The 16333-nt window shown below is 34.3% G+C and overlaps 1 protein-coding gene across 1 annotated transcript; it reads left to right on the top strand.

The window, feature by feature from the left end:
* The first annotated feature begins 4918 nt into the window (after nucleotides 1-4918).
* On the top strand, nucleotides 4919-16303 carry LOC127831363 (uncharacterized). The gene is made up of 7 exons (XM_052356333.1): nucleotides 4919-5148; nucleotides 5524-5791; nucleotides 13416-13568; nucleotides 14149-14366; nucleotides 14807-15025; nucleotides 15336-15547; nucleotides 15764-16303. Exons 1-7 carry the CDS (start codon nucleotides 4956-4958, stop codon nucleotides 16301-16303), a joined length of 1803 nt encoding a protein of 600 aa, XP_052212293.1. The 5' UTR covers nucleotides 4919-4955.
* Nucleotides 16304-16333: the final 30 nt, after the last annotated feature.

Raw genomic sequence — 16333 nt, 5'->3', positions numbered from 1 at the left:
ACAGAACGTGTTTCTTATATTTTGTTATGGGTATGCCGTGTGTGATCCGATGCATCAATGGCGCCCATGTTAAAATCATTTCTCCGAGAACAGGGAACAACAAAAGTACAAACAAAAAACAAAACACGTTCGAACTAGTATCTTACCTTTAATAGTCCTTTAAAATCCATAAATGATCCATTTAATTCAATAATTGACGAGTTTGCATCTAGGTTCTTTGATAATTATTTTAGCATAGTTAAATAAAGACCCTTATGCCATCATATCATTATATTCAAATGAGAACTCAATAAACTTTCTTCTTCGTCACACGCTACGTCATGTACTCTATGTGCATTACTGCTGTTAAAATGAACCGGAGCAGTTTATCAAATGTGTCGTGTTCTGAGAAAAATGGGCATAATGCATGTGCTTAAAGTGTCGTCCCATATTAGCCTGTGCAGTTCGCACAGGCTAATCAGGGACGACACTTTCCGCTTTTATGACATTTTTTGTTAAATGAAGTCCCTTCTTAGCAAAAATCATTTTTTAGCGGAAAGTGTCGTCCCTGATTAGCCTGTGCGATCTTAACAAGCTAATCTGGGACGACATTTTACGCACATGCATTATGCCCAGTTTTCTCAGAACACGACACAAATAATAGCCGTTGGTGAACTCGGTTGCATTTGCAGATTTCCGCATACAAAGATATATTTAAACTTGAACAATGTTTTATTTGTCTATGGTAAATTCCCTTATTGTACAAGAAAGTAAGTAAGTTTATTGTAAACATAAGCCAAATTAGAAGAAAAGTCTAGCATGTTACGACGACCATGTATAATTTTTATGTTACATCTAGAACAACTAGAAGAATAGACGTCTTTGTAAGCACTCTCTTGCAGTTTGGAAGCACGAGGGATTCCGCTAAATGATGCAAATCCCGACATCATTATCAATTTGTCCCTGGTCATTTTGATGAACTCATAGTTAAAATTTACACTTTATTTTATTGCGAATTCATTTGTAAATAAATTTGATAAAAAAAAAAATACATGTCGCTGTTTATAAGCGTGACACTTCGCGCGAAAATTACGTCATTAGAAAATGCATTGTGGGAATGTTTTGGTTAAAGTTACCGGTGGTTAAATTCTACTATGCGCGGTTAGGTTACTTTGCGGTATATCGTGTTTATACAATCGAGTTACCTTTAAGGTTTCTATACCTGAATAACCGCAAACTTACCAAGGTTTGAATGCTACCGAGCGGTAACTTTAACCAGCGTTTATACAATCGGGTGCAGTTTGTAAATTTAGCATTAATGTTAAAAGGTTCATCGGAGTTGCAGGATTATTGTTCTGGTGGGGGATCCTTTACCAAGGACCAAATGGGACCATCGAAACAGGGCCGAAGGAGGACAAGTCCCAAATTCAAATGCATCAGTCAATGGACTGATGCTTTTATCATTTTTATGTCCGTCTATATTGTTTCACATAGTCATGAGGCTCCCAATTTGTTGAAATATATGTATAATATCAGGGATGCAGCAAGCAAGCGTGCTGGTTTTGCTTGGCGTTCCTATGAAATTCAGTTCCGGCTACGGCAGGAAGTCAGCCCTGCATCCTGGGCTGAGATCAACACGGATCTCTGGTGGCGTTGTTCGCTATCGGGGGACGATGTGTCAGGCCCTAGTAGTACTGAAACGCCAAGGGGACAAGGAGTCGGTTCCTCGTACCCTTGTCTGGATTACAATAAGGGCGCCTGCTCTTGGCCTACTTGTCGATTCTCCCATACATGTTCCAATTGCGGGGGCAGTCACCCAGCCTCTTCCTGCTTCAAAAAGCAAGCATTGCCATCAGCTTGAGGGCATTCATTTCGATTCGCTACCCAAAGTTTCAGACCCCGGTTCATACGAGGTGCCCACAGTAGTCAAATCCGCTCAGCAAGACTCCATTAATTCAGACCTAAAGTCACTGGCTCCTTTACAAATAAATACATGACTTTGGGAGAAACTGTAAAGTATTCATAATGGATTTAAAGAATGCATTTCTACTACTTCCTGTTAGATTGGAGGATATTGAGTTATTAGGATTTCAGTTCATGAACAGATATTATGTTAATAAAGATATGCCAATGGTTGTTCAATTAGCTGTCGACATTTTGAAACATTTGCGACCTTCCTGGAGTCTCACATCAAAAGTGAAATGCCAGTTGGTCGTTTAATTCACTACTTGGACGATTTCTTAGGCAGACTAAAGACCGGTTAAGTTGTGAAATAGCGATGAATTGCTTTATCGAATGTGTCAATGAATTGTTTGTGCCTTTGGCTGATGATAAACCTGAGGGCCCCACTGATGTGCTGGTGTTCTTAGGTTTGGAACTTGATACAACTAATATGATCGTTCGTATACCACACCAAAAAGTCCTTGAAATTGTGGGATAAATTGAGGCAGTGCTCAATAAAATTAAGACAATTCTTAAAGAAATGCAAAGTTTGATTGGTTCGTTGAATTTAGCTTCTCGGGAAGTTATAGGAGGGCGGCCATTTTGCAGACGGCTTATAAATAGCATATGTGGTTTTACAAAGCCTCACCATCATTTGAGGGTAAGCAGAGAAATAAGGCTTGATTTAGTCATGTGGTTGGAAGTTTTCAAAAATCAGAATGGTATTGCAATGTTTCACAATAATTTTTGGGTTTCAAATGAAGATGAGAAACTATTTACTGACAGTGCAGGAGGCCAAGGTATGGGGATATATTTTAATGGGCATTGGGCATATGCTGCATGGCCATGGTCTTGGTATGAGAAAGGAATAACATCAGACATTGCGGTGCTGGAATGTTCCTTAATTTAGTATCTTTGCATTTGTGAGGACAATTGTTATCTCGGAAAAAGATTATTTTCATGTGTGATGATGTTGGTATGTGTTGGGTTTACATTAACCGCTCTTAAAGATAATTTATGGAGATTATTTACCTTGATATTTCATAGAAGACACATTTTACCTGAGCAGTGTTCTCATGATAAACAATTTGAGGTTGGATATATTGAATTGTTTATTGGGCGTCAAACAAAAGCATTACAAGAATGGCGGGCAGGGATATTGACGTCGTTTGATTGTTAACACATTGCCATGAATGATTGATGATGTAGCTTTATTTTGGTCACTTCATAAATCAAGTTGCATATTGTGTCAAGATTTTTATTGTAAAATAATTATCTTTTGATGCAGAACATATTTGCAAAATGGTATGACTTTTAAAAAAATAGTTATTTGAATACAATGTATATAATAATAATACGACTCAAAACGTAAAATCAATTCTCGATTCAAAGTACGGCGTCCGATGCTGAAATAACGATGTATGTTTCATTCGAAGCACGGTTTTTTATCCTATTACCAGAGGAAAATCGAAAGTATAACAACGATCGTATAAACTTGAGCTTTATACTATCGCTATTTTTAGATCAGATTTGGGTTTTTTTCAAAAAAAATGAGAATCTGTTTTTGTCAATTACGGGAAACAAGATCGTCAAAAAATGCGATATTTGATAATTATTAATGGAAAAATGGAGCAAATAATAAGATAAATAGAATATTATGTAAGTTTTGGATAAATATCAGCTTTATCATGCTCGGCTCGAACCGTGTTAGCGCTCGACAAGCCTCGCACTACATCGGTTCTAAGCCTTGCATGATAAACTTGATCTTTATCCAAATCTTACATACTATTCTATATGTTCATTGTAACTTAGTATGATATAAACGAACCATTCATTATGCCACTCGTGTGTAAACGGGTACACTCTGAGTGATGTTTGGTAAGTGCCATGGTAAATCGGATTTAGTTTGTATTACGTTTACACATATATTTATACAAATAGTGCAAATGTCGTATTTTCAAAATCAGGTTCATCATAAACGTCTATTGTGCATTCTTTCTAAATTAACAAAAAACACAATCCCCGAGGCGTTAAATACGGCAAGCATGTATACTTATATTTTATGAACTTCTTTATTTGGAATAAAGTACCGCAGTAAATGAAGGGAATATTTATGGCCTTATATTGTGTTTCATGAACGAAATTGTAGTTAAATGTTTTCTCCCTTTCAACTCCTCTAATTTAATCTAACGTGGAGAATGAAGTGTTATTTGTCCGCATTTTGAAATTTGAACTATTAACTTCCATCTATGGTAGCTTATATGCACGTGAGTCTAAATCAATATGTGGGGTGTCTACCCACCTGTTGTAAATAATCTTAACCGTGTAAACAACGTACTCGGTTATTTTCTTTCGTTGCGATGTACAGTACCTCGTTAAACATGTTCGTGTTTGGGACTTGATTATGAAAATGCATTGTTGCTGAATGGTTTATGGATGTTTTATGTTTACCATTGTTTACTTGTGTGTGTGTATTGATAAAGCATCTTAAATCGTAATGCATATAAATGTGTTGAAAACAAAAAAACCTTACCATAAATGATTCACATAATTAACGGAAGATAATAACTTTAATATAATATGCATTTATGAATGCATGACATTCATTCATGGAATATGTGATATTGTTGGTCAAATAATTATAATGTGTTTTTATAATTGCTTTTAAATATAACATATAGTACAATATTGTTCATAACGGTTTGCTTCCTGTACCAATTTTACTTATAGGATGCTTCATCACATTATATAAAACATTATAACAATCTCTTTGGGAGCAATTTAAGGTAGCTAATTACACTCACCTATATAAGGATTACTGGTGTATTTTGAGTATACCAAAATACACAAACTTGACAAAATGGCGTGCTTCACTATGAAATTATTTTTGTTTTCTGTTCAATGAAATTTTGTTTTTTGAACGCTATAGTTTTGGTTCAAAATACAACATAGCTCATCCACAAAACATTCAAAATGGTGTTTGATTAAATTAAGAGCTTTGATGCGGTCAAGGATTGTTTACATCAACAGAAACAATGTCAAGGGAAGATAATGCAACCAATAACAGCTTGAGTTTCAATCAATCATGTGTATCGGCTGTGAGTTGTGGACTGTCCATCTTTGGTGCCATCGGGATATTCCTGACGTTTGCACTTTGTCCGGGAATACGAAACACGGCGAGAAAATTGATGACATTCTTGACTATAGCTGACTTCCTACAGACTTCAGGTAAAATATCGTATCGCCTATATTTATAGATCTTGAAATGTGATATCGACCAACGTTTTAACCAGGAAGTTTATACCTTTAGAGGATACTATTTATCTCTTTGTACGTCATTTATATTTATCAACTGTCCTTTTGTTTGGTTAATATCAATCGTTGACTGAGGACAAAATATAATTGTCTTTTAGATTTCAAGGGACGTGTTCACAGATGTTCATAATATTTAAATAGTAATGTAATTTATCCTCTCGCAAAAATGTAATATTTTGAATGTTTGTTAAAATTATTTTAATTTCAAGTTTAAAAAACAAGTTTATCAAATAAGAATTGTTCTTTCAAAACAGAAAAATCACAAAGAATAAAATCCTTTTTTTTCAGGATATTTGGCTTCGATTGTGGTGCACGGTTTCGGAGACCACGTTAGTGAAAAACTGTTTTGCACGGTACAGAGTGCTGTAACAACCTACTCAAGCCTGGTCTCATTCTTTCTGACTGTAGCTATTGCTGTCTACTTGTTCACAGCGGTCAACAGGCGCGAAGTGTCTTCAACCAGGGTCCTTGTCGTATCCAACGTTGTGTCATGGACAGTACCAGGCAATCACTTAACTATTTTCAAAGCTTTTCATCCATTAAATCTTCTACATGTGTCACCTGATCTAGCTTAATGCGTTTTAAATAGACCCCCTTCCCTTCACGGAATAATTGATATTTTTGGGGGAAGAGGCTTCACCAAGTAAATTAATACAATAAATAAAGATACGCTTACGTAGCGTGTCACAAAAAATGGCAACAGTACCTGAAGCAATCCGCAACTCTAAGGGGATCAACATTGTCGTATGCCCATGCTTTGAATACTTTTATTGTATTGGGTGCCCAGTACAATTCATATGCATTTGCTGTTTATGTTTTCATTGGCAGGCATTATCGTCGCCATTGCATATGAAGACGGTATGCTGGGTCGGAATGAGTTCGACCGTTCCATAGAAATTGGACCGTTGTGCTGGGTTATCTTTGAAAAACAGCATCTGCAGAAATCTATTATATATATGTTGATAACTGGAAAAGTTTGGGAGTTAGCCTGTTATCTGCTGACATCAACATTTTACGTATTGTTGAAATTTAAACTGGTGTGTGCATTTGGTATTTTGAATCTAAGACCTATTAGTTGAGTATATCTATTTTTGAACGAGAAGCGTTACCCATTAGTTTCAAAACATGTCAAAATTATTTATAAAGATTGACGTTTAAAAACAATTGTCATCCAGATATGTAGTATTATAAATAGCACATGTACTTCGATGAACATTTTTTTAAATCGGCAAATAAAATACATTAAATAATAATAATTACGACTTTTCAAATACTAAGGTTTACAGTTTCAAACAAAGTTATACAATTTAAATCTAGCTTGTCTTTAGTTAGCTTGTTTGACCGTTACATTTCAAAATGACTTCTGTCACACAAAACTAAAAAAAATGTCCTGAAGACTCAATCATGAAGACAATCATACATTACAAGGCGGAATTATTGTACAAATGATTTACTGTTTGTACTTAATTACAATCGTGATTGTTTAACAAAGGATCAAAAGTTAAGGGAGACAAGTGATATAGCCATTTGTAACTCCTTTAGCAAGGTTTGCATTTTCATTGTCGAATTTCAGTACCTTCGCCACAGATTCAAGCACTTAAACGAAATCAACCCTGATCTTCGCGCCGACGACAGAAACTTCCTGTATGTTTGGTTGGTATTGTTGGCCATCCGAGCATGGGGTACCATACGCTTCTTCATGCTGATTGCTTCTAAGGGTGAAATACCGAAAACTTTAGAGGTTATAGATACATCGCTTTCGTACATTCAAGCCTTTTTTGACCCGTCACAAGCGCTTTTGAACTTCATTCTGTTCTGTTTGCTTGACCGAGATGTGCGTCAAATGATGTGCCAAAGATGTATCACAAAGGATTATGTGAGAATGCGTAACAATGACGTCAACAATGATGTAACACAACAGCAACGAATCGTGAATGCCTCCTTTTATGAAGAGTCGTATGCCGATAACGACCATGAAGTTCAAAATTTGATATCTCGCTCAAATGAACAAACTGGAGTCCTTTCAAAAATTGACACCAGTTACAACGGCACTGGTTCAAAACGAAAATACGGCTCGGTTAAAACAAGAGAGAGCTCATTTTCAAACAAGTCATTTACAGTTTAGTTATAGCCCTTTCTACTATTTTGCTTTTAAACTGCTTTAAGTGCTTACAACGTTTCAGACAGGATGACTTTCAACGAAATCAACGTCAAAGAATATATTATGTAAACATTTCTATTTTAAGACCCAAACTCCTTTTTTTTTTAAATTTTTTTCGAGTCTTATATATAAAAATATATTAATGCCTTTCGGCGTATGCTATAAATATTTTTGACACATGGTGCAAGTCATTGTGTACTGGCTATAATGAAACATCCATTGCTAAAGTACAATAAATTGTATTTGTTTGCATTTGTCCGATCCTTTACAAAAGATCATTTACGGAGTTAATTTACATTAATATTTAATAAAAAAAATAAATTATTAAACTTACCTGAGAAGTATTTTCATGAAAAAAAAACACAATTTGTTTATGGCTGTAAATTTTGATAGTTCATTTGAACTAAATCCACAAGACAAATGCTGCTTTAAATAGTCATGTTCTTTGCATGAAGGATGATGTTCGTCTGTCCTAAAAATAAGTTTTTAGACTACTTATTCTCTAAAATAACTTCTATATAACTAATTGAGCTTGAGGTTAAAAAGACTTTAGCGTTTGTTTCAACATACAATAGGGTTTAAGCCCATGAATACACAAAGTTTTCAAAGATGGTCAATGAGGTACACAATTTGTAACCGAACCAAAATCAAAATCTGTAAAATAAATGTAATAATACAGCAGTTTCGTATACATTTTATCGTATTTTGTATATTATAAGTAGATAAATAAATGAAAGTACATAGCGAGAAACTATTGATGGTATAAGTCAGCTCTCAATTTAAAAGCTATTTTTTATTAGCTATTGTTTTTTCGTTCCTTTACCAAAGGTAAACTTATTCAAATGTTGAATTTATTTTGTAGTAAAATTATGGTCAGTTCATTATTCATGTGTGTTGCATACTGCGACTATAGTTCTAATTTAAACTCCTTATCGTTTGATGCGGAACATTTTTGAAAAATTATATGACTGTTTAAGATCTTAAATTTGCATTTAAAACTTGGATATACTAATAAAACACAAAACGTACGTGCATGTATCGCTTTGAATTTACAAGTCCTTTAATGAAATAGCAATGTTACAAGGTAAGTTGTCTTCGTGTGACCAAAACTATACCCCCTTGCTAAACAAAATTCCAAGCCAAGCAGAAGTAATATGATCGATAACACTTAGAAGTTTAGCTTTGATTTAGTTGTAAAGTGGTAAATCGAACGTGGTTTTATATAAGGAACATATACATGTAGGTATACACATAGTGCTGATTTCAACTGGTCGAATAAAGATTGACTTGATAAACGTGTATTGTGTTTTATCCTATTACCAGACGAAAAATCGATAGCTTAACAACGATCGTATAAACTTTAGCTTTATACTATCGCTATTTTTAGATCCGGTTTGGGTTTTTCCAAAAATTGGAGAATATGTTTTTGTCAACTACGGAAAGATACAATCGTCAAAAAATGCGATATTTTATAATTATTAATGAAAAAAGGGAGGAATTAGGATAAATAGGATGTAATGTGAGTTTTGGATAACGATCAAGTTTATCATGCTCGGATCGAACCACGGAAGCGCTCGGCAAGCCTCGCGCTAACATGGTTCTAAGCCTCGCATGATAAACTCACATAATATTCTCTATGTGTGTCTACAACAACAAAACATTTAATACAAAAGAAATAGTATTTCCTTAAGACGTTTGCTACAGAGTGTACTTCTATGTACGTTGTAGTTCAGTAATTGGATATGTGTAAATTTTATTTATTTACTGTTCACTTTCGATTTGATAAATACAGTATGTATTATCGATAATGATTAGCACGCACGTGATATTCAGTGCATCGTTTCGCATTTCCGTTTATGTGAATATCGCGCATATGTATGAGGGTTAAAGTTTGTGTTGAAAAGGAAAACATCATAGATATACGTAAAATGGAGGAACACATTAATCGATTAATTTACTTATATCACCGAACGATTCGGTCTAATCTTCCATAATTATAACGCAACGTAAAGTACGTGTTCAATACTAAGCTAAGTCTTTACCGGGATTAAAATCCGATTTCGTTTGGAGAAAATGTAGCTGCATATTTTAATCACGCAAAAGACATTTTGCTTAATTAATAGTACATGATACAAACGCCTCTTAATTACTGAACAAACTGCTATGTGTTGATCATTTAGTGTTATTTCGATGACATGAATATTTTTCGTATAAAGAATACATTCCATTTTAATCATGAACATTGTTTTAAAAAATGGCATTTTGTCGTTTCTCAAATATATACGTTTTATAATTAGTGTTCGTGTGATAAGTTGTTACGCATTAGATATTATTAATTAGTGTTTTACACTAAAATAATTATGATCACAATGTGTCTTGTTATAGCCTTTGCATAGCCATATTTAGAAATAGCACACGCCCCTTTCACTCCACCCTTACGCCACCCCCACCATCACGCTTACTTGTTCCAATTAAAACGTTGTGGGGGTTTTGTTCAGTTGATTTGTGAGATGATATATTTTCGCTAAGTTAATTTGTAAGATGAAATATTTTCGTTAAGATAATTTGTAAAATGATAGATTTTTGTAAAGATAATTTGTGCGAGGATAGATTTTTGTAAATAATTTGAAGTACGTTTAAAGTTTTCTGTACTACTTTCTTGTTAAATTTTGCTCCTTTTTGATAAGATAGCAGCATAACGGTATTATAAGCTTAAGTAGTATATCTAATTGTGACAATGTCAGGCTATAATATGGCCTTTGCAGTGTTTTGTTTTTAAAGGAATTGTAGTGTTTTAAGTCTGCGCCTGATCTGGAGTGACTCCTCTTTGTGTAGTTTATTTTTACAAAAATTCTAAATAATGCTGCAGATACAGAATTAAAAACACAAACAATAAATTATGTTGTGCCTTACATACCTTAAAGGTGCAACGATTGTGTCAACATATTTAAAGTTTTAACAACAATCTGCTGATGAAAAATAGGAAATCGTTTTTAAGGATAAACGTCATCTTATTTACGGAGATCACAATCTAGTATTCAAAAAGGGTTGTTGTATACTTTTTTATTGTTTGGTCTTGATACGTTTATCATTGTTTTATGCTTAACATCGTTTACTATCTTGCCTGTACTGATAAAGCCATTCAATTTGTTCTGCGTTTTAAATTGTTGAAAACGAAACAAGCCGATGCATACATGTTTAAATGTATTTATCGAAAGCAAATAACAATAATATTGAAATGTTATATTGATTTTCAATTAATAATAAAGCACAATTAGTGTTGTGTTTCAAAAATAACTGTAGCGTATTGTTTTTAGACCACTTTCATTATGTACATAACTTTCTATAATGTTTAGTGTTTTTCCGCGTATTGTTTGATAATTTAAACAAAAACGAATTTGTTTGAGCGGCATATGGTAAGTTAATTATACTCATATATATATTTATTAAGACTTACTTTTGAGTATTTAGTTTACCAAAATGAGTTGTAACATAATCGTCACATTTTGCTAAGGAAGAATGAGAGAGTGTTTACTATTTACTATTCTTTTCATGAAAGTTACGTAACGTGTTTTTTGTCGAAAGAGACTTCTGTGAAATATAATACAATCTTAATGTATAAATGGGAAAGCTATATAGCAATGAAACGTGATTTGAGTAATTAAAGTGACTTGCTAAAAACAAAAATAATTTATCCGATATTGAAAAGAATCATTTGCTAAGTAACTATATTTTACTTAATATTTAAATATATTGTCATACAATGTAAAGGGCGCATGTATGACAATATTTGTAACAAAAAACATTATTAATTAAAACGAATTAAAACGAATTATGTTTGTGTATGTTGTTCATATTCCCCATTTCAATAAGACGACATACAGCAAATCGTCTATGAGGCAAGTGACCAATTCAAGTACTAAACACATCAATGCGTACAAAGCAACACTAAACATACGTCAAGTGAAGAAACAAAACCCCGGTGTCACAACCTTGCGCAGGTCAGTGCACAACAATACATACAAACTTGTTTTTGAGCAAAAAATCGAAGTCTTATAAATGAGCTTAAAACCCGAGCTATAAATAAACCACATCTCAAGCAGTGATCTATTGAAACATGCTGCTCTGTTGTTATAGTTGTTTTGTTAAACAAGTGTTAAGATATTAAGCATGGTGTGACCTAAATACCGGTTAAAACTTCGAAAACCAATACCTTTATTTAGGGATGGCATCGACTACCTATATCGTAATTCGAATACTCGCAAATCCATTAAATCGAATATTCGAATATTCGCATAAGCCCTTTCCAAAATAGATACGTATAATTCCGACTCTATCGATTCCCCCATACATACGTATTATCACGACTCTATCGATAACCTCATGCAAACGACTTTTAACGACTCTATCGATTACCGGGTACTTCATAATCCCGTATAATCGCAACACCCATTTTCAAGATCAAAGTCTTGCTTAAATTAACGATTAAAGTGTGAAAGAATTTCATAAACACATTCGGCCGCCATTTTTCTAAAATGTCGAGTAAACAGCCGGATAGGTTTCTATTGACAGTTATAATGCAGTTGACGTCCAATCGAGACAGGTGCATTACAATTAAACATGCGTAAATCACGTTCCGGGATGTGCGCGCATCGGGCACTTCGAAATGTTTAAAATTAACGGCCAATCTACAAGCGTATTAAATTTTAGAAGCGTTTCCCGAAAATGTAATTATTATATTCTGAAAAAATGGACGATTCGTTTAATGAAAATAAAAAAGACTAGACTATGTATGAGATTTAAATCAATTTAATTCGCATTATAGTCTTATTTCCATACGTTTTAACGAGTTCACTTCACGATTTAGTTAAATAATAATAATAATTATTTCGTTTTTTCTGTAATGTGTAATCTCGTTTCGCTACGTGACTTACTTGCAATTTGTATACAAAAACACAGAGAATGTTCGCGGTTGATGCAGCTCTTATCAAAATATCGTGTGTACACACAAACAGCAGATGGCTGTTCAAACTGTGATCACACCATTTTAACTATTGTTCGCTAGTCATTTTAAGGCCCTAATTGGCAGCAAAATGACAAACACAAGTTGAGGCCCTTTCATTGGGTGTGTATTTTGCGACTGCCCAATCGACGCTGATAAGAGAACGTTATCAGTTTGACACGAAAAGCGTCTTATCAAACATGTTAATACCTTTTGATTTCGGCTTTGGCAATTAGTTATTATTGTTGCTGTAAATAGTAAGCAACTTGCGGGTAATTAATTAAAAAGCACAAAATCGATTGAAATAGTAAACTTGCGAATATTCGAATGCCAACTCTGACATTCGAATACTGACGATTCAATCGAATATTCGAATATTCGAATAGTTTTGCAATCCCTACCTTTATTCAATGCAGACATCAAACGAGGTTTGAATGCTTTTCTTGTCTTCGACACATTGTATTTGTTTTAAATCATTAAATACGAACAACAATAATATGTAGTAAAAATAGTATAAGACAACATAGTTTGACCGAACTCTCCGGTCTCTTTAAGCTTGATTTTTAAAAGTTTTTTTTAAATATTTTTACAATTAATTTGAAGAAATGCATCTTTAAAACAAGAGCACCGCATAACGGGTGCCACGCTCGGCTGTGAAAGCTTGTCAGATTTTTTTTGTTTAGAGGTCGCATTGACCTTGACCTTTGACCTAATGACCCAAAATGGGTGTGGCGCGTAGAAATCATAAAGGTGCATTTACATATGAAGTTTCAAAGTTGTAGGTGGAAGCACTTTGATTTTAGAGCCAATGTTAAGGTTTTAGCACGACGCCGGAGAACGGCGGAAGGCGGACAATACCTCGGGTTTTGTCCGAAAACAGCCTCGCTAACAATCTTGATGTAGAGTTGGTAAAGTAAACGTTGATCGAATTGTCGTTTTGTTATCGACCTGATAAACCAATTACGCTGTTATCACTTCCTGAACAACGAAATGTCGTGATACACTTTTACATTCAAGTGATAACTGCATTGTTGCAGCAGAGTTTTGCGATCGTTTGCACAATCGGAAGTTAGCATTAACATTTGACTCATTGAAAGAAGTCATAGTTCACACAAAGTATAAAGTGGAAATGTCGTATCCAGTTATGGATGTTGATATGGAACAAAGTCTGTAAGTGTTTGTTATTTACGTTGATACATAAGATTATAGCACATGTAATTCCGTTTTATGTGATGCTAATTTATTTACTGTAATTAATATAATTCATCAACATTTTGTTAATTTCGCATATATATTATATTATTAATTATGGTATGAATAGAAGTATTTCAGCACATAACTTAATTAAACAGATTAGAGATATCATGTACTGTGTAGCTCATAATTTAAAAACAAAACCTTTTTTATTGTAATAGAATTACGACTTTTGAGACGATTTGTTTGTTCGTTAAAAGATGCGTAATTCAATGCACGGTGCAACATTCTTATGTAAGTATATTTCAATCAACGATGTGATAACAAATTGCAACGTTTATGAATCCGAAAATGACGGTTATAAGCGAAAGAAAAGCTTCATTCAAACACAAACCTCGAGTTATTGAATATGTGTTACAGTTTTATAAAGTATTTTGCAAAGTGTACATATCTACAGGTCCTGTATATTACATATAGTTGCATTTTACTCGTGTATGGTCGTATATGATCGGTACAGTATCGAGTAAATTGTTTGGTTTTATATTTGTTTTTATAGGAAACTAAACGGATCGTTGTGTGATGTAACAAATGCTTCATGGAGTAAACCACTAGAAGAAAATATAAATCTGTCTATAGTTTCTGCCGTAAGCTGTGTATTGTCAATGATAGGCGCAGTTCTCATCGTTATGACCTACATTTTCATTCCGTGCATACGAAATACGACCAGGAAAATGGTGACTTGCCTGACCATCGCCGATTTCATCACACCAGCTGGTAAGATTAGGATTATGAAAGAAGTACAACAATAGCAGAGCTAACAGGGCATATATTATTATTATCATCAAGTCATGGTGACTTACTCTCAAAACGATATTTTTATCACAATTATTAATTTTACATAAATAGCGTGCAAAATCATGTAAATGGAGACGAACGATATTTTTGTCACAATTAACGATGTTACATAAATTGCGTGCAAAATAATATAAATAGAAAAGATCTCTGTAGGGTTGTATCAGTATCTTCCGTTCAAATCGGAACTGATGAATTATATGAAGCTTGGTTCTTTTTATATTAATAAGGGTTCACGAAATAAATAATGGTTAAACCATAATATTCATATATTTATAATTGATATTCGTCGTAAGCCAAATTAGCTAAGTAGCGTAACGCACACATAAACGGGCATTATTTTTCTATATATTTATATATAGGTTACATGGCTGCCATTGCCTTCTATAACCCTCGTGTGACAAGATGCGACTGGCAGAGATTCTGCGTGTTTCAAAGTGCTCTGACGACCTATTCAAGTCTAGTGTCGTTCAACCTTACGGTGGCGATTTCGCTGTATTTGTTCATATCAATCTACAGAGTAAGAATGTCGGATCAACGATTTATTACCGTGTCAAACTTGGTGTCCTGGTTCGTGCCTGGTAAGAATGCCGTTATTTTAATGTGTATTTCATTATTTTGAGTCCGATATTATAAAGAGAAAGTCTATCATAACAAAAAATTTGAATAGAATAACCATACCATCCGGACTTGTGTTAACATAAAAAGAATCTGAATTTAAAAAATACAGTTTTTCTAGCCTGACATGCAATTATGACACACTGGGTGTCTTTATAAAATGTGGAATATCCTCGGGGGGGGGGTCTGATCATTATGAATGTCATTCTCGTATCTTGGTGATATTCTATTTTTTACGCGACCGATTTCCAATAAGTATGCTTTCTCACTTAGCCATAATAGTCATCGTAGCATTGTCCGTAGACATGCTAGGGCAAGACGATGATAATACGGAACCGATTGGAACTGGACCTTGGTGTTGGATAAAATGGAGCCAATCCACGCGTGAAACATCATTGATATACATGTTTGTGGCTGGAAAAGGTTGGGAGATATTATGCTACCTTTTGACAGCGTCGTTTTATGTCCTTCATAAACTACAGTTGGTATGTATAAATCATATAAGCAGACATTACCTCATTCTTCAGTACGTGTTTATTTTACGATTTGCAACCAAAATTTGCATCTGTAATAAATCCCATTCAACGCATTATTATTGTTTATTCAATAATAAAGGGAGAATAAAGAGACTAAATAGCTCTTGGCAATAAAGTGTTTACTTGTGAACTTGTGACATTTAAACAACGATGTTTGTCTTACAGTTTCTTTACCAACGATACAGATCATTGGCGCAAGGCAATCCTAATTTACGACCAGATGATATAAAATTCCTCTATATCTGGATAATATTGCTTGCACTCCGTATTTGGGGTACTATTCGGTTCTTCATGGCATCTGTGTTTGACCAAACAGAAACAGTTTATGCTCTGCTTTATCTACAAGCCATCGGTGACCCTTCTCAAGCCTTCTTTAATTTCATTTTGTTCTGTATAGTGGACACCGAAGTACGTCGAGAGCTCTACTATGGCATCTTTTGTGATGCACCAGAAAAGGCAAAACGACATGCACTCAATGAGATCTCAGGAGGAGATGAATTGGAATCCGAACAAACAAATTTGATCAGGATGAACAGGCAGTTAGATCTTATTATTGGCGAAGATTTGTCGGATACTGAAACAATAGACTTTTCTGATCAATCGTTGCAGGAAGTTGGTACTTATGGCGCAGTTAACGAACATGTGCCTGTAGCGAAGCATTCAAGCAGAACGGACAGCCCGTCCTCCGCAGAAATACATATTTAAGCAGTGCTAACCTAATATTCAAATATTGAT

Source organism: Dreissena polymorpha, chromosome 5 (genome assembly GCF_020536995.1).
Source record: "Dreissena polymorpha isolate Duluth1 chromosome 5, UMN_Dpol_1.0, whole genome shotgun sequence".
Classification (NCBI taxonomy): Eukaryota; Metazoa; Mollusca; class Bivalvia; order Myida; family Dreissenidae; genus Dreissena; species Dreissena polymorpha.
This window is presented reverse-complemented; position numbering and strand designations above follow the sequence as displayed.

Excerpts from the sequence above, each read along its gene's own strand:
- LOC127831363 (XM_052356333.1), top strand. The coding sequence starts at position 4,956 with ATGTCAAGGGAAGATAATGCAACCAATAACAGCTTGAGTTTCAATCAA. Across the intron at positions 5,792-13,415 it reads CCATTAAATCTTCTACATGT|TGATAACTGCATTGTTGCAG; the intron begins GTCACCTGATCT and ends TTTACATTCAAG. Across the intron at positions 14,367-14,806 it reads CGATTTCATCACACCAGCTG|GTTACATGGCTGCCATTGCC; the intron begins GTAAGATTAGGA and ends ATTTATATATAG.